The following is a 17,978-nucleotide window of genomic DNA, read 5'->3' on the forward strand; positions in this document are numbered from 1 at the left end:
TTTTAAAATGCAGTCTCATGGCTGCTGGGGAGGTGGGTAACTGGGTGTTGGGAGTGTTCTGGCAGCTCTGCCTTTACTGGCTCTGTTTTATTTTCACCCTGTTTGTGTCAGTACAGGGCACAGCAATGAGGTGATGTTGTCCTGCCTTGCCCCAGAGCTGCTCTCGAGTCAGGTGGTATTTTAAATTATGGAAATACCTTATTTATACTTTTTTAAAGTATAATTCCTTTTGGAACTGAAGGGAAAGGAAACATGGTGCTAATATACGTGTTTGGGGTTTTTTAAGGTTTTGTAACATCTTATGAAGCAACACCTAGACTTGAGGCTGGCTTGAGCAGATGGTTCCCTTCGAGCAGTTGCCTTCAGTGATCAGAGCAAGTGTTCCCTCTAATGAATGTCCAGAACTTGTCGTGCTGTGTCTGGAACCAGGAGATAACTCATGGGCAGCAGCAGCCCTCTGGAGCTGTTCTCTTCTCTAAAGACTCCTCTGGATTCTGAGGGCTTCCTCTCCTCCATGGGTGCCCTCCCTGTCCCCCCAGACGTTGTCCCCACAAAGATCCCCCCTTCCCTCGGATCCTTGGCCGTGTGTGGAGGACACTGCCAGGCTCTGCGATGGCATCCAGGGTTGGTGTCCTGCAGCCAGGGGCTGATCCGTGTTGTGTTTCCCACAGCTGTGGGGGAATGGGAGAGCTCTGCATCTGGGAATGTGTGAGCCCCACGGGGCTGCTGACACATCAGCCCCACAGTAACGCTGCTTCTGGCTCAGACGAGGAACTGTCAGAGGAACCTGAGGTGATAAAGCAACTTGTCTGTGACTCAGTGAATGAAAAACCATTTTCTCTGAGAAGATGGTGGATCCTCTCCTTGACATGGTGTGAAGAGCCCTGTTTTGCTGAAAAATTCTCATTTTGAGATGTAAGCTCAAGGCCCTCCTGTTCCCAGCCATCAGAGATGATCGCAGTGTGGGTTGCAAAGACAAGAGCTCGGGTCGTCCAGCCCTTTGGATCATTTTCTATTTCAACCAATCATTTTTGTCTCTCTCAATTTCCATGACAGCTCTAAGTGACAAATGTACTTTTCATTATGTGGACAAAAATAGATACCCTGCACAGGTTGATGTGCAGCTCCCATCTGCTGCCCCAAGGTACTGCTCCTGCCTGGGAATAGGGATCTGTTCGTGCTGGACTAAGTTTCCTGGAAAAATTCACACCAGAGGTATTGAAAAGCAATTAATATTCACAGAAAGGTTACTGATTGAGAGAGCTTTCACTCCACTGGCTTTTAAATGGAAGCATCTCCCATTAATACCATCACTCCTAATAAATGCTATTAGAAATGTTGACTAATGAAAATTTTAGTGTTAATTTATGTAATACAGAGTTTTTATTTGCAATTAGAGCTTTCGTGATTCTGCAATATGTTGTTCAGGGAGAGAGGGAGACTATCATTCCTGATTACATGTCTGTCATTTAGTTAGAAAAAAGCAATTTTCCAGAGTCTCCCTTGTTAACATCAGCCAAGAGACTTCTCGAAACAGCAGCAGCCAAAGTTCTGAAGTGATATTTTGAGTAAATCTCATCAAAAGTGAGAAGATGTTTTATATAAGCACTTGCACTGAGAATTCCCTGAATTCAACATTTGCCATTGTATTACGCTCAGCCACGAGAGGTGCCCTGAATACATTTATTGCTGCAAGGACCAGGGCTTGGCAGGTCAGAATTTGTGGCATCATTCCTGGGAATTCCAGTTTCTCGTGGTCGGTGCTCTGCTTGCTGGTTTTTCACAGAAATCAGGATATGGCGCTGGTTTGGAGCAAGTCCTTCTCTCACTGACATTCTCCTTGTTAGTGCAAATCCACACGTGGAAACAACAGCTGTTGAATCACTGTTTTGCTCACAGTCTCCATGAAATTCTCTGGATCCCTGGGACTTTGGCATGGGGCTGGTCAGGGGAGAGCTGAGCCTGTCCGTGCCGTGGCTCTGCAAACCCTCTGCTCTTCCCTGTGCCTTGGGTGGAGGTGTTGATGGAATGCTGCCTTTGGGCAAGGCTGGGGGTGTTGCAGAAGAGTTTTTGGTGGTATCCAAAAGTTCTCCTCTGCCCAGAGCTCTGGTTCTGGCCCTCAAGCACACGGCCTGTGAGGGAAGGTGGGGGATTTGTCCAGCTAGGAGAGGACAGAGCCACGTTCTCCATCTTGGCAGAGCGTAATAAGGATCCGCTGTGGCAAACTGCAGCTTGGGAGGCTCTGCTTGAACATATTTTTTAAAAAATCATTTCCCTTAGTGTAAGGACAGCACAGCCCTACAGCAGGGCACCCAGAGGGGCTGAGAGCTTCACCTTGGATGGCAGCATTTTGGTGGGCACGGCCATGGGCAGACCCAGCCTGAGCAGGAGCTTGGCCTGGGCCCCTCCAGAGGGTTCTTCCAAGCATTGCTGCTGTGAAGCTGTGAGTGGATATACAGCAAAGGTCCTGGGTTGTGGCACCCTCTGGGAACAGCTCCACAACCTCTTTCCCTCTGTCATCCACAGGCATTCGACCCGGGAACAGGCTGCCCAGAGCAGCTGGGGCTGCCCCTGGATCCCTGGCAGTGTCCAAGGCCAGGCTGGACATTGGGGCTTGGAGCAGCCTGGGACAGTGGGAGGTGTCCCTGCCCATGGCAGGGATTTGAAATGAATTGATCTTTCAGGTCCCTTCCAACCCAAACCATTCTGGGATCCTGTAATTCCCACTGCTAAAAACCTGACTGCATTTGTTATCAGAAGCCCCCTTTTCTGACATCTTCCTCTGCTCTCTTCACTCTCAGTCTGTAAATTCAGTCTGTTAGGAAGACCAAAGTTTTACGCTGCTCTTGTCTTCTCACCGGGAAGCCTTCCAGAGGGAAAGTGGGGTTTTTAAAACAGTGTGATCCTCAATGTCTTCTGCCTTGTTTGCAGCAGACAATCCCTCACACCTCTGCCAGGGCCCTTCTGGGACTTTCCAAGCCCTGTGCAAGGGTGGATCTTCCCAGTTCATCTGAACAAGGTGTGAAAAGAGCATTTCCTAGAGGGCTTCCTCAGGTGCTTCCCACAGTGAGGCCTTATGGGGTGGGAGCAGGAGCACTGCTGTGGGGAGCACCTCTGCCCATCAAGAAGCTTCTGCTTCCCTCCGATGCCCTTTTCTTTCTGTAGAAAGCAGCTCATTCACTGTCTGATATCCTTCCCTTGTCTTTAATCCTTCACTTGTCGTTTCTGTTTCGTGTTCAGCTGCTCACAGCTCCAGATTATGCAAAATGAAGATGTTTGTTTCAGTGAGAATTTTACTCGAATCCAGAAGAACCTTACCAGCTCTGCAATGTGTTCTGCCACCACTTGTCTGAAAGAGAATTTGGATTCTTCACTTGTCTGCATAACATTTATAGTTGCCACTTTCTAACTACAAAATTCAACTGCATTTTCATTGTAATTTGAATTTGTTTAATGCCTTGCTGGGCTGTTTTTTGGGGCCGTCTTCAGCTGCCTGTTTCTGCTACAGACTTGTAGCACCTAGAAGTTCATCTTCATGTGCATTTGGCAAGTAGAAACCAAATGATTTGATTTTTATCACGATCCTGGATGGGCTGAGTGCTTTAGCAGAGAAAGCACCTCTTTACATCTGCCCTGTGTTTGTGGGGGTTCCTGGCTCCATGGTCACCATGAGATGAGTGGGAAGGCTCAGTGTTGTGGGTTCACAGGGGGATGTGAGTGGGGGAACAGAGAGAGAAAAGCAACTGCGTGTGTATGAAATGACCCAACCCTTGGTGGGGGGTTGGAACGAGATAATCTTCAAGGTCCCTTCCAACCCGAACCATTCTGTGCTTTTGTGAAGACAATTAAAACTCCAGCTGTGAAATCCCTTTAAAAAAGAATTTTGGTGAGCGTGGCATGGCTGAGTGCTTGTTCAGCACGTTTTTTCAGCAGCTGCTGTGGGTTTTGCTGCACAATTCTCCTCGTTCCTGTGGAATCAGTGAGGAGACCATGCAGCTCATGGGAATGCCAGCAATGTACTCTCCTATCAGACATGGGCTCCAAATTTCCGGCTCTCATCCAGAACAGGCATTTCTGGGATAACTGACAGCAGCAAGTCCTTGTCACCAGAGGCTTTTCCCAAACAGGAGAGGAGACTTCTTCCCTTTTTGGGTAATGAACAGGGTGTGCTGGTTGATGCCAAAATCTTTCATCCTTCCCTGGACTGTCTCTTCCAAGGAGAATGGACAAAATCTGCTCCTGATGGGTTTCTGGCTGTGGTTGCCAGACTCCAGCTCCCTGATGGAGCAAACCATGAGGAGTCAGTAGCGTTAGAAGAATGGTTCAGAGGCACATAGGCTTGTTCTTCCTGACCTTCCTTGAATTTTTGCAGGCTCTCTCATCCATGGAGGAATTCAGAAACCTGGATCGGGATATCGAAGGGTCTGCAAAACGGTGGAAGAAATTTGTGGAGTCGGAGTGTCCTGAAAAGGAGAGGTTCCCCCAGGACTGGAAGAACAAGTCAGCTCTGCAGCGCCTGTGCATCATGAGAGCCCTGCGGCCCGACCGCGTCCCCTGCGCCCTCAGGTGGGGCCCAGGGGCAGCTCTGGGGCTGGGCTTTGTGGGGAGCAGGAGCAATTCAGGGCTCTCTTTGGATTTGTGAATGTCAGTACATTTTTAGGATGTGAGTTCTGTGATACGGTTTCCTATCAAGGGGTCTTGAAGGAACTGTGAGGGTGCCAGGCCCTGGCACAGGGTGCCCAGAGCAGCTGGGGCTGCCCCTGGATCCCTGGCAGTGCCCAAGGCCAGGCTGGACATTGGGGCTGGGAGCAGCCTGGGACAGTGGGAGGTGTCCCTGCCATGGCAGGGGTGGCACTGGATGGGCTTTGGGGTCCCTTCCAACCCAAACCATTCTGGGATTCAGTGATGTCTGAACTCTGCAAGCCAATCAACACATTGGGTTTAAGTGGAATTTCTTGGTTAGTGGGATCAAAGCTCACTGTCAGCAGCAGGGATGGAGCAGTGTAACCAGCACTGGGTGGGAGCAGACCTGCCAAGTCAGAGATGAGAATCACCATCCAGGTGTTACACATCTGCTGCAGTCTGGGTGGTCATCACAACCTCTAGAGTTCAATAACATCCATTTTAGTTACTAGGTAATTTTTGGCTGCTTCTTAGGCACCGGAATAAAGAGGAGAAGTAAAAGAAAGTCTTATAGAGGTTTCCTCACTCTTTTTTTTTTTTTCTTTTCTGTAAAATGCAAAATTTATGTGCTGCTGGTTCTGAAAGTTGTAGTGGTAAATTATGTAGTGAAGGTAACTGGGCGAGGCTAAACTTCCCAAAGTTATGCAAAAGCAACATTCTTGTTCCAGGACAACCTAAAGGTCTTTCACTCCATTAGGATTTGGTTTTCCCTTCTCTGTCCAATGTCTTGACATTTCTGTGATGTCTCTCATGCCCCTGCTTCTCCAGTAGTTTATATTCCTGCACCACCTGATGTGCACACAGCAGCGTGTATTACTCAGTGCATGAACGACATCTGTTTGTGCTTTAAAGTTCACAGAAAAACACAGACAAGACTGAGTGAAGCCTCCCCGTGGTCAATGGTATTATTTTTTATTAGAATAAATACTACAGTTTATCATAGTACTAATACTAATCCATCTTCTTTTTCGTTTCTTACTCTGATGGCTGGATTCTCCATGTGTCCCTCAGCTGAAAATACTGCTTTTCCTGTTGTTGTTTAGCTTGAGTAAAATAAGCTCTTGAAATTTTAGGTGCAACTTATGCAACTAAAATTCATTTCTTTCTTACTCACACAGCTCAGAAATAACTGGAACATCAAATTTCAGCCCCTTTCATATCTCTCTTTTATGAAAAGGGAATCCAAGTTCAAAAGCTTGGCTGGATATTTTTAGGGTTCTGGGCATGTCAAGCTTCTCTGTTTGCACAGGAGTATTTAAATGGGTTTTTGTATTGTTTTGTTTTGTCTCTTATCTCGAGGACACAAATGTGCAAACAGTAACTGTTCACTGAGCCTTCCCCAGGGCTTTGGAGACGCTTCTGGAAATACACCTGAGTTATCAACACTTCAGTGTGCCAACATTAAACACCTCACCAGGGATCCATGGACACCGTGACCAGTCCAAATCTTCCCATCCCTCTGAGGGCCCTGTCCAGACCTTGGGTGCATTTTAGGAGCAATATTTTAGCCCAACCACAGGTGGCCAGGGGGATTTTAGATGCCCTGGAATACTCCCACCTCATTTCCAGCTGCTGCTCAGAAAGGTGTGAGGACCTTTGTATCCCACATCACAGCTCCATGATGATGGTATAGGATTTCTTTGGGATTTAAGATGATCCAGCCCTGTACAGGCTTCTTGCATTTCACGGCCTGGGAAGTTGGGTGTTCCAGCCACTCTTCCTAGCAGATCCCTGGGAATGTTTGCCCAGTCTGGTTCATTCCCTTGGCCTAAGGAGCCATCAGGAGAAGCCCCTCTTACCCTGACTCACTCCTTAGAGCTTCAGGGCCAGCAGTGAACCAACAACTGTAATTCCCTGAAGGATTTTCCCCTGTAAATGTCCATTTCATCCTTCAATCTTATTGAAGAACATCAGCCAAAAGCTGCTGGTAGCACCTTGTGCTCCCACTCCTCCACATCCTCGATGAGGTCAGGTCAGTCCAGCAGCCTCTGGTGAGGTGTGGCTTCGTCATGGTGAAGTCCTTGCAGGAGCACTGCCTTAGGGACAGACCGTGGGGACAGTGCAGCAGGACTCAGGGCTCTGGTGCCTCCGTGGTCATTGCACTCACTGCCCAGAGAAGGGCTCATGGGCAGCTGTGGGTGTGTGCAGCACAGATCAGCCCTCAGACAGCCACTTGGCTTGCAGGATACATTTTTATTTTTCTTCTGGCACCATTTCTCATCTCCTGCTGCTGATATGGTGACCCAGTCCCGGGGACACCTTGTTTGAAAGGCACCACGCGTAGGGACTCCTCCAGCCTTCCCTCTGCTGCACTGGGGTCCCACCTGGGAGCCTCCCTCTAACATCAGTTGTGCTGCTGAGTCCCCAGGACACCGTTTCAAAGACCTGAGACCTGAGGTAAAACAAGAATGTTGTGACCTTGGATCTGATGGACTTTGTGAAATTTTGTGACCTGAAGCTTTCCAGCAGCAATTTAGCAAATCTTGACCCTGAACAGAAATTCTACTTGAAAGAGGTACCAAAAACATGGAAGATTTTTTTTTTTTGCAATCCCTTAGGCATTTCTGTTCCACTGGACTCACCAGTCCTTGAAGGAGCCTCTCAGCTCTCTTAGAAAGAATTTGGCTGCCTTCAAAAGGCCTGAGTAATCCACCTGCGCTCCAGCAGCATTCCTGGGCTTTGGATATAACATTCCTACCTGTGAATCGGTGTTCAGTGTCTCTCTCTTTGTAAAGCAGTGATGTCAGGAGCTCACCCTGGGGGAATCCAGCCAGAACATTCTCTATGCGCCGTGCTCTGCTCCGGCAGCTGCTGTGGAGCTGAACCTTTCCCTGTTCACTCCCTTGTATTTTTCCTTGTCACTCCCATGCTCCAGATATTCTTAGAGCCCTTCCCTTTCAGCTTTCCAGATCAAAGTAATTGTGTAAATCATCTGGACTTCCTGTGGATTGGTGCTTCCTCTGGAAGGCTGCTCGGACTGCAAAGCACGTGGCTGGTTCTTGTATCTCGTACCTTAACTTATTTCTTTTCTCCTGAGATTCCTGAGTCACAATCAAGGCATTGTGCTTCTGAGTGCAGCCTTGGGCTGGCAGCTCCCACTGCTCCCCATTCTCACTTCCCTCTGTTTGTCAGGAGCTGGTGTCTCCTGGGGCATCCCTGCCCTGTACACAGGACCCAGCATTGCTCCCAAGGGACAGCCCTGCAAGCCCAGCTTGCAGATCCTCTCCACAAATATTTCATGTTTGTTTTCCTATTTTCAGTTTCTAAATCGCTTGAGTCATCAAAATTGGAAACTAATTGGAGGACAGGTCATATGAGGAGCGGCTGAGGGAGCTGGGAAAGGGGCTCAGCCTGGAGAAAAGGAGCTCAGGAGAGGCCTCCTGGCTCTGCACAACTCCCTGACAGGAGGATGCAGGGTCGGGCTCTGCTCCCAGGGAACAGGGACAGGACCAGAGGAAACAGCCTCAAGTTGCACCAGAAGAGGTTTAGATTGAATATCAGGGAAAACTTTTCCAGCTGAAGGGTTATCAAACCCTGGCACCATCCCTGGAAGTGCTCAAAAAACCTGTGGGTGGGACACTTGAGGACATGGGTTATGGTGAACACAGTTGGTGGTGCTTGATACTGGTTGCACTCGATAACCTTGGAAGTCTTCTCAATCCTTCATGATCTGGGATTCCATGATGATTTACTGATTATTTGCAGGGGAATCTGCATTTTCTGAACAAGCTGGCAAAAGTTGTTTCTCTCTGGCAGAGATTTTGTAGAAGAAAAGCTGGGCAGCAAATACGTGGTGGGGAGATCCCTGGATTTTGCCACAACCTTTGAGGAATCAGGGCCTGGAACCCCGATGTTCTTTATCCTGTCCCCAGGAGTGGACCCACTGAAGGATGTGGAGAAACACGGTAAATAAATAAATCCTGTCTCTAGGCACACCTCAGCACTGCTGCTTATCTGCTGCATTATTATCTTAGCACGACACTCCTGTTTCGTTGGGGTTTTTTTTTTCCTCATCTCTTTGTAGATAATGAAGTAATATGTTAAAACCAGATAATTGTGCGAGGATGCGACGGGATTTTGGGATGGTTTTATTGTTTTTCTTAACGTTTCTTGGATTTTCATCTTAAATTTAAATTAAACTTGTCTCTCTCCTGCACTGCCTGGATTCCCAGTGTGGTTCGCACTGCAACAATCTCTGAGTTGGGTTTGTGCACAACCTGTAATTTACGTCAGAGATATCTCACATGCTGTCAGATGCTTGTTACCAGGAAAGGTTGAACCAGAGGACCCTTGAGGTCCCTTCCAGCCTGCTATTCTATGATTTTATGATAACTAAAAATAAGCAACAGCTCCCTGTAACAGATTGCTGCTTTATGGCAAAGTTTCCAGGCTTTCTTCCCGTCCTTCCTGAGCTGATTTCCATGTGGATGGTCAGCTGTGGAGCTGTCAGCTGGCTCCAAAGCCAAAGGGGTTTCTGGGAGATGCCTCCCTAGAGAAGGCACTGATGCCCTTGTGCTGCAGCCACTGCTGTGCTCCAAAGCCACCCTTGTGTAGAATTTGCTCTGGGTCTTGGCTCCACTGTGGAAAAATTCTCATTTTCATCCTGAACATCCCGCTGGAGCAGAGGAATCTGATGCCTTTGGGGCTGGACAGTCCCAGGACTCAACATCATCTAGGCTGGCACAGACCAGGGCAGGAGAACAATGACCTGTGGGTTCCTTTTCCTCTCTGCCTTCTGGGCCATCCCAAAATAAAGTTGGAGTGATCCTTTGCCCACATTCCCAGGGGCAGCTGTCAGAGCTGTTAAACCTGGTGCAGCCTCAGCCACAGGCAGCTCACTGTGGGGAATTCCTGGGCTTAGCTTTGCATTTGAGGCTCCTTCTGCCCCCAAACCAGGTGTCATTACTGGGAATTGAAGGGACCCCCCCCCCAAAGGGAGCTCCTGTCACGTCCCTGGCTTCCTTTTGGAGCCACGTTGGTGATCCTGTCTCTCACTGTTAGTTCCTTGTATGGGCAATGAAGCACTAAAATCAACCCATGAGTGGTTTAATTGGAATTGTAAAGATGAGCATAGCTGAGCACCTGGGGTCAGTCAGCCAGAAAAGCTACAGCAAGAAAAAGTGAGAAGAGAAGCAATGAAATAAAATCATTGCTACAGAGCAGCTGCACTGGCCTTCGAGCTGCCTCTCTGGGGCTGTGTTTGGCTCATTATTGGTATTTTCTCTGTCTTTCATTAGGTTTTATTAAAGTGCAGGATGATTCCTGTGAATGGCAGTCAGCTTCTTGCAGATGCTGCCCACTCATGGCACCTTTCCTTGGTGTCACAGGGAGGGCCCTGCAGCAAACACCGTGGGCTGGAAGAGCTTTGTGCCCTTCCTGAGTGCCCATCCTCTCCCTTCTGCAGCCAGCAAGGAGGGGCAGGGCTGGCATTGCCAGGGCAGGCTCACTGATATCCCTCTGCAGTGAAAAGAACAACCAATATTCATTTATTATTGGTCATCTGGTTTGGGGTAGTGCCCTGGTTCTGTGATTTGCCCCATCCCCTCTCGAGACAGTGGATCTTGAAGGCAAAGGAGAAGATCAGCAGCTTTCAAAGTTGGCAGCAGCCAGAGAGTGTGGGAAAGAGAACTGGAAACTTTAAAATGTGGGAAGCTGTATCCTAGGGGAAGCTGTGGTGAGGCTCAGCAGAGAGCTGGAGTTTGGAGGTTTGTTCTCCTCATGGCCAGCTCTTTCCAATCTTGTCCCACGAGATGGTTCCTAAGCCTTGCAAGACAAATCTTTTCTTTGTTTCACTCTAAAGCTTGCCTGCTTTTAGCAGGAATCGGGAATTCAGGCTGCACCGTCTGCAGGAAGGCAAACCTGCATGCAGAGATAAGTGTGGGCAATCCCCAGGGATCAGCGTGTGGGGATGAGTCCTGACTCCCTGGCTGAGCCCAGCCCATCCTGGGGGATGTTCGTGGGGCTGTTCCCTCTGGCAGCTCAAACCGGGGTTTGTCTGGGAGAGCTGGTTCCCCTGTGAGAGGGACAGCAGCGGGGGTGCTCTGTCTGTGGATGACAGATTCCAAACCTGGCCAGGAGATCTGCAGCCATGAGCACAGAAACGATCTGGGATGCTCCAGAGAGACCAGGGGAGGCTGAAGGATCATCACAGACCACATGAAGGGACACTGAAGAGCTGCCATGCTTCCCCCAGAGCAGGGCAGTGAGTGACAGGGGTTTGGGGTTCCCAGCCTGCAGTGCAGAGGTGGAGGGACACTGGGAGGTGTCCGGGTGGCTCCCAAACCACCCCTTCCCATGGCCTGTGCTGACTCCACTGGGGCCTTCCCACAGGAAGACAACTCCAGTGGTGCTCCATGAGAAATCTGGAGGGATTCACTGCTCTCCAGGTCCCAGACACCTTGCTTGAGGCCACAGGAAGCTCACACGGATTGCATTCCAGCTGCCCTCCCCAAACCCAGCTGGTGCACCCAGCCTGCATTGCAGGGGCTTTTCCCCACCCAGCTGTGGGTGTTCAAAGCCTGGTTAATCAGCAGGAAAAGATTTTAATTTCTTCTCACAGTAAAATGTGTTTTTACACGAGGTTGCAGGGGAATAATGTTCTTTAAACAAGAAGCACTGTGTAACAACGTACCTTTGTGTGGATGCTGCTCTGTAATTAAAAGAGTTTGGGAGAAGCTGCTGCTGTTTGAGCACTTGGGCAAGGAGTGGGTGAGAGCCAAGAGAATGAGACAGGAGAGCTGATATCAGGAGTGGGATAGCTCATGTGTGAGGTACGAGGGAACTCTGACTGGCTGTGCTGGGGCCCGGCCCTGCCTCCCCACCAGGGTGCTGAACTCACTCCTTGTTCCCTCCTAGGGAAGAAACTGGGCTACACCTTCAACCACAGGAACCTCCACAACGTTTCCCTTGGGCAAGGCCAAGAGGTGGTGGCTGAACAAGCTCTGGACCTGGCTGCAAAGGAGGGTCACTGGGTCATCCTTCAGGTACGGGGTCACTGGCCAGTGCTGCCCTTCTCCCAGCTTGTCCCACTGCCATGAGGACAGCCTGCCATGCCTGTCTGGGGCCATGGGACACTGTGTGTCCCAAGCAGCCGCCTCTCCCTGTGTTGCTGCCACCCCTTGCTTTGATCAGGCCCTGCCAGTTTGGGTTTCTGGAGCTGTCTGTGGGGTGTGCAAGAGCAGGAGGTTGTGCTGCACTTCCCTGCGCCTTTATTTGCTCCAGGAATGAATGAAGAGCTCTGTTCTGGGAGCCCCTGGACTCGTTCTCTGCCTGCTGCCCAGAAGTCCCCCTGCACCTCAATGAGCATGGAGGGGCCACTCAGGGAGGAAACTCTGCAGTGGGGCTGGCTCCTCTGCACACCCCAAACCAGGGAAATGCTGCCAGCTCTCATCACAACCCCACAAAGTGCTTCAGAGCCTGCTGGGGTGCGGAGGGAGCTCTGTCTCTGTCAAGTGCTCTCAGGGAGCTGCTTGTTAAGTGAGTGCTTGGGTTTGCTGATGTGCACTCGGTGATGTCAGCTCTCATTACAGGTTTTGGGAGCCCCTCTGATTTCCTTGATGTGGATTATATAAACTTTTATTATCACTGAATTGTTTGCATAAAATTAGATTAAGACAAAGCTCTGAGTCCTGATCTGAGCCCTCAGGCCTGGTTACGAATTGAAATTAAATACCCTTGATATTTTGATCTTAATTTTTGCTTTTTTTTTTTTCCTTGCAAGCTCCCTTTGAGGTAAACAATGCTGAGCTTCTCTGGAGCTTTTAATATAGAGAGGGCTGCAATCCTGGCATCTGCCTTTGAGGTGGTGCAGAAGGAAAGATGCAGCTTTTTGAGCTGTTCAGTAATGCAGAGTGAAGAGTTATTTTCTACAACGCCTGTGTGCTGCTGTAAAGGATCTGTCAGCAGTGCCAGTCTCCATGTGCTGCTTCAGTGCTAACAGACAAGCACTGGGGGCCTGAAGCATTTTTATTACATCCATTCCCATCTTCTCTGGTGGTCAGAGCAAGCAGTAAGAGATCTGAGCAGACACTGAAAGGTAAAGGAGAATAAATCCTTCCCTGGGAGGGTGGGCAGGCCCTGGCACAGGGTGCCCAGAGCAGCTGGGGCTGCCCCTGGATCCCTGGCAGTGCCCAAGGCCAGGCTGGACATTGGGGCTGGGAGCAGCTTGGGACAGTGGGAGGTGTCCCTGCCATGGCAGGGGTGGGAATGGATGGGCTTTGAGGTCCTTTTCCACCCAAATCATTCCATGATTTTATGATTCTGTGATTAAATGAGAAGAAATCAGATTTCTGTACAAGAACAATGTTGGTGGTTGGGCTGGCTGGTTTTCCAGGTGTGACTGTCTCAGGTTCCCCCTGAGCTCAGAGAGGAGCTCGATCCAGCTGGGTTAGGGTCAGGGTGCTCTGCTGCATGGGGCAGGCTCAGCAGTCCCCCAGTGGCCCTGGGGACAGGATTGCAGGTGCCAGTGCTGGGTCAGGGTCACTCAGACATCTGGGATTGCCCCTGGTGTAGTCACAGAGCTGGTGACACCTCGTACAGGCAAATATTCCAGTTCTGTGCTGTGCTTGGCCTGGAGTAACGGGGTGTGGGCAAGAGTGGCTCAACACAGAGCTCAGAGCTCTTTCTGCTTTTGTTCCTAATCCCAGATTCCTGAGCAATCCAGCACTGAGGGCCTCACGAGGAGCTGGAGTCTGCCTTGGTGGCACTTCACCCTTGGGACAGAGCTGGGCACGTCCAGCAGGGTTTGGAGCAGGCAGCCCCAGTTCCAGCATTTGGAGGAGTGACAGCAAAGCAAAGGCACTTCATTGTCACCCAGCCAGGCCAGGCTGCTCCGCTCCAGAGCCTGTCTCTGCATCTCACTTTGCATTCCCAGCTCCTCCCAGGGGCTGGAGCTTCATGGAACAGGAGAAGGAGGGAGAGCAGCCTGAGAGGCTCAAGGTGTGTCCCCTACATTGGCAGGCAGGAACCCCTGGTCTGACAGAACTCCTGTAGGGTCAGCAACTTCCATGGCAGGAAAGCACCCTCTGGCCAAACTGGGCTTTAGGAGGTTGGACGAAGCACCTTCTGAAGGCTGAAAATCTGACCTTTGGCAAAACCAGTGCCCAAACTCATCCCAGTGGGAGTCAGTGAGGAGGGGTCCCACAAAGGATTCTCCTGCCATTGCAGTCAGAGGGGGATCAGAGCAATATTTGCCTTATGGTTTCTTTCTTACGGAAAGATCCTCTGGCAGGATCTTTCCAGCAAGGTTTTGGTGACAAATACCTCACAACCAGTTCCAGGAGTGTTTGTCCAAGATCTGGAATGCCACAGACAACTCAATTTACAGAAGCGTCACAGGATTTGTGGATCATTGCATTACTAATAAAAGAGAGGACAGAGCAGATCTCAAGAGGCACTCGGGGTAATTTTACCCAGATTAATTAAACTCATTATTTCCAGGCTGTATCCCACCCACAGCACAGTTATACCCAGGCTTCCCATTTGTTTCTGAGCAGACAAAAAGCAACTGTTAGCTTTACTTCTGTATTTTGCTATCCCCTGACCAACAGCTCAGCTCATGTGGAGCAGAGCTTCTCATACTCACATTGTCCAGGACAAACACTTGAGGGGATCATCTGGGTGGCTTTTACACACATGGCTCATTACTGGTCCTTGATTGGGACCTGACATAATGAGAGTCAAGGACTTTGAGCACTAAGGAGTCGGGGAATTAGGTTTGTGGGAGTTAAAGGGTATTGAGGCAGCTGGGAGGTTCTTATTGGATTACAGGAGCAGGATCCCTGCTGTGCTGGGAAGGGCTGCTGTCCTAGGGCCAGCTCCTCTCAGTTCTGGTGCCTCCTGACACAGCAGGAGGTAAAATGAAGACAAAAGCATCCATGCCTGTCCTGGGAACTGCAAAGTTTCTCAGCTCACTGAAAATTCATAGGTTTTCACAAATGACTCATTTTATGGGAGAGAACAGCAGAAATCCACCCAACCCTTCATTTCCATGGGAAGACAATCTCCCTCACCCTGGCAGAGCCTGGCCAGCAGCTCCCTGCTCCTTTAGCACCAGTGTTGTTCTTGTCTGGTGGCTTCAGCTTTGCTGAGCCCTGGTACAGGGTGCTGACAGATGAGGAGAGTGAAGCCCGGAGCTAAAATTATTCTCTACAAGTACAGATGGTCCAGCTGCAAAATAGGAGCCCCTGAGGCAAAAGTGCAGCTCTTTAAAGGAGCCTTTGTTACCTGAGGGCTGCAGGAGCAGCCCAGCTCAAGCCCAGCAGCTGCTCTGTTCCTGGCACTGAGGAGCTGAGCCTGATCTTTGAGCTCCACAAAGCCCCATTTGATAGCGGGCTCAGCCTCTGGGTCTCCTTAGCAACAGTTCTTAGGTTTGGAAGGCTTGGAAGCAAGGGGTGGGTACCATTTGGAAGAGCAGCCAGAGCTCATTGTCAGCTCCTCACGGCTCTGGGGGGCAGGAACAGCTGGGCCCCACAGCTGGAGATGCTCTGGTGAGGCTCTGTGCAGTGCTGGGGATTGTTCAGCCTTGAGAAGAGATGACCTGGGGATTCCATCCCCCTGGATGGTGAGGAGTGAAGAGCAGACTCTCTCCAGTGGTGTGTGGTGGCAGGACCAGGGGCGATGGGGACCACTTGAAATCCAGGAAATTCCATTTAAACATAAATACAATCTTTTTTCCCATGTGATTTCCCAAACACTGGATGTTGCCTGTAGAGTTTGTGGTGTTTTCATCCACAGGGCACCTGAGCATGTTCCTGGGCCACGTGCACTGCCTGCCACTGCTTTGAGCAGAGGGCTGGGACTGGGGGATGCCAGAGGTGCCTGCAGCCTCAGTGACTCTGTGATCTCTGCCTTCCCATGCTGAGTTATCCATGGATCTGCTTTCTCTGATGCCTGCAGTCTCCTCTGTGCAGGCAGGAAGGAGCTTTACACTAAGCTATGAGTTAGCACAAGCTGTGTCTGCTCGGTTTCCCCCTCAGAAGCCTTTTGCTGATCCAGTGGCCACCACAGTCACCAAATGAGCTTTATCAGCTTACCAGCAAAGACGCAGTGGAATTTGCTTGTGTTTGTTCAGATGCACGTTTGAATGCACTGATGGAGGGAAGAGTTCAGACGTTAGATATTCCCAGTTTAATTGTAGTCTTCATCCATTAGCCAAAATGTCACTTCCCTCTCTTTGTGATCAAGTTAATTTAATTCTTGAGCATCTTTCCATTTTCCTAGGTTGCTGCTTCACTGAGTCAGGTTCATGTGTTAAATTGAGTAACAGTGAGCTCCTGGAGCAAACCTGTGTGAGATTCATCACTGTATCATAAATCACAGAATCCCAGGATGGCTGGGGTTGGAAGGACCCCTGGAGATCCTCTGCTCCCACCCCTCTGCTCCAGCAGGGTCACCTGGAGCACAGGGTCACATCCAGGTGGGTTTGATCATCCCCAGGGAAGGAGCCCTGGGCAGCCTCTCTGGGCAGCTGTCCCGGGGCTCTGGCACCCCCACAGAGGAGAAGTTTCTCCTCCTGCTCACACAGAGCCTCCTGGGTGTCACTCTGTGCCCGGCGTCCCTGTCCTGTCCCTGGGCACTGCTGGGATCCGGCCGGCCCCGGCCGCTCGGCCCCCGGCCCTGAGGCTTTGGGACACAGGGATGAGGTCCCCTCTGGGCTGTCTCTTCTCCAGGGGAGCAGCCCCAGCTCCCTCAGCCCTTCCTCAGTCCCCTCATCATCCTCGTGGCCCTCACGGGACCCTCTGCAGTGGTTCCCTGTCCCGGCTGAGCTGGGCAGCCCAGGGCTGGGCACAGCTCCAGGAGCAGGGCAGAGGGGCAGGATCATTCCCTGACCTGCTGGCACTGCTCTTCCTCCTGCCCCCAGATCCCACTGGCCCCTGGGACCCCAGGACACTCTGCAGGCTCAGGGACAGCTCGGTGTCCCCCAGGACCCCAGGACACTCTGCAGGCTCAGGGACAGCTCGGTGTCCCCTGGGACCCCAGGACACTCTGCAGGCTCAGGGACAGCTCGGTGTCCCCCAGGACCCCCAGGACACTCTGCTGGCTCAGGGACAGCTCGGTGCCCCCAGGACCCCGGGTCCTGCCCATGACAAGGGGTTGGAATTGGATGATCTTTGAGGTCCCTTCCAACCCAAACCATTCCATGACTGTGATTTTGACACCACGTCCCAGGCCAGGCCGGTTACATCTCATCCCCACCCCAAACCTGGGAACAGCAGAGCCCTTCCTTGTCCCTCGGGGTCCCCCAGCAGCACCAGTGAGCACGGGCAGTGTGGGTGGCCTGGCTGTGCAGCCCAGCCGGCACAGGGGTGGAACAACGGGAAACATTTTCCAAGAGATCTCACAGGAGAACGAGACTCTGTGAAAACAACCAGCTCTCCTTGTCACAGGAGGTGATTTGTGACAAGGCCTGAAGGAGAGGGGCACTTTCAGAGAGGGGCAGGGTCCCCAGTCGCTGCCAGCACAGGGAGGGGAGCGTGTGCTGCTTTGTGTACATGTGGTGCTATTTCTGATGGTTACCGTGGCAACGCCTGTGCTTTATGTTCCGCCTTGTGAAGGGCAGACACACAGAGGGGCTTGGGAGAGACCCCCCAGAGAAAGGCCTCTGGTGCTCCCATGTTCCTGCACGTGCACCCCAGCCCAGCCCTGCCCACAGCGCCTCAGCCTGCAGCACCTGCTCTGAGTGCAGGGGATGGTCAGCGGGGATGGCCAGTGGATGGTCAGTGTGGATGGTCAGTGACAGTCAGTGTGCAGGGGATGGCCAGTGGGGATGGTCAGCGGGGATGGTCAGCGGGGATGGTCAGCAGGGATGGTCAGTGGGGATGGTCAGCGGGGATGGTCAGTGACAGTCAGTGTGCAGGGGATGGTCAGTGGGGATGGTCAGTGTGCAGGGGATGGTCAGCGGGGATGGTCAGTGGGTGGTCAGTGGGGATGGTCAGTGTGGATGGTCAGTGTCAGTCAGTGTGGATGGTCAGTGGGGATGGTCAGTGGATGGTCAGTGACAGTCAGTGTGGATGGTCAGTGTCAGTCAGTGTGGATGGTCAGTGTGGACGGTCAGCAGATGGTCAGTGGATGGTCAGTGACAGTGTGGATGGTCAGCGGATGGTCAGCAGATGGTCCAGATGGTCAGTGGGTGGTCAGTGTGGATGGTCAGTGTGGATGGTCAGTGGGTGGTCAGTGTGGACAGTCAGTGTGGATGGTCAGCAGACGGTCAGTGTGGATGGTCAGTGGATGGTCAGTGTGGATGGTCAGTGTGGATGGTGTGTGGATGGTCAGTGGATGGTCAGTGTGGATGATCA

General features: G+C 51.2%; 1 protein-coding gene across 4 annotated transcripts in view; it reads left to right on the plus strand.

Annotated features, from left to right (window-relative positions):
* Window positions 1-17,978, plus strand: part of DNAH9 (dynein axonemal heavy chain 9) — a 148,550-nt gene that overhangs the window by 104,331 nt on the left and 26,241 nt on the right. For all 4 annotated transcript variants that reach the window (XM_048323778.1, XM_048323779.1, XM_048323781.1 and 1 more), the window contains 3 exons: window positions 4,373-4,566; window positions 8,440-8,588; window positions 11,539-11,666. In XM_048323778.1, coding sequence (XP_048179735.1) covers window positions 4,373-4,566; window positions 8,440-8,588; window positions 11,539-11,666 — 471 coding nt within the window. The remainder of the gene's footprint in view (window positions 1-4,372; window positions 4,567-8,439; window positions 8,589-11,538; window positions 11,667-17,978) is intronic.

The sequence above is a fragment of the Corvus hawaiiensis genome, chromosome 19 (genome assembly GCF_020740725.1).
Source record: "Corvus hawaiiensis isolate bCorHaw1 chromosome 19, bCorHaw1.pri.cur, whole genome shotgun sequence".
Classification (NCBI taxonomy): domain Eukaryota; kingdom Metazoa; phylum Chordata; class Aves; order Passeriformes; family Corvidae; genus Corvus; species Corvus hawaiiensis.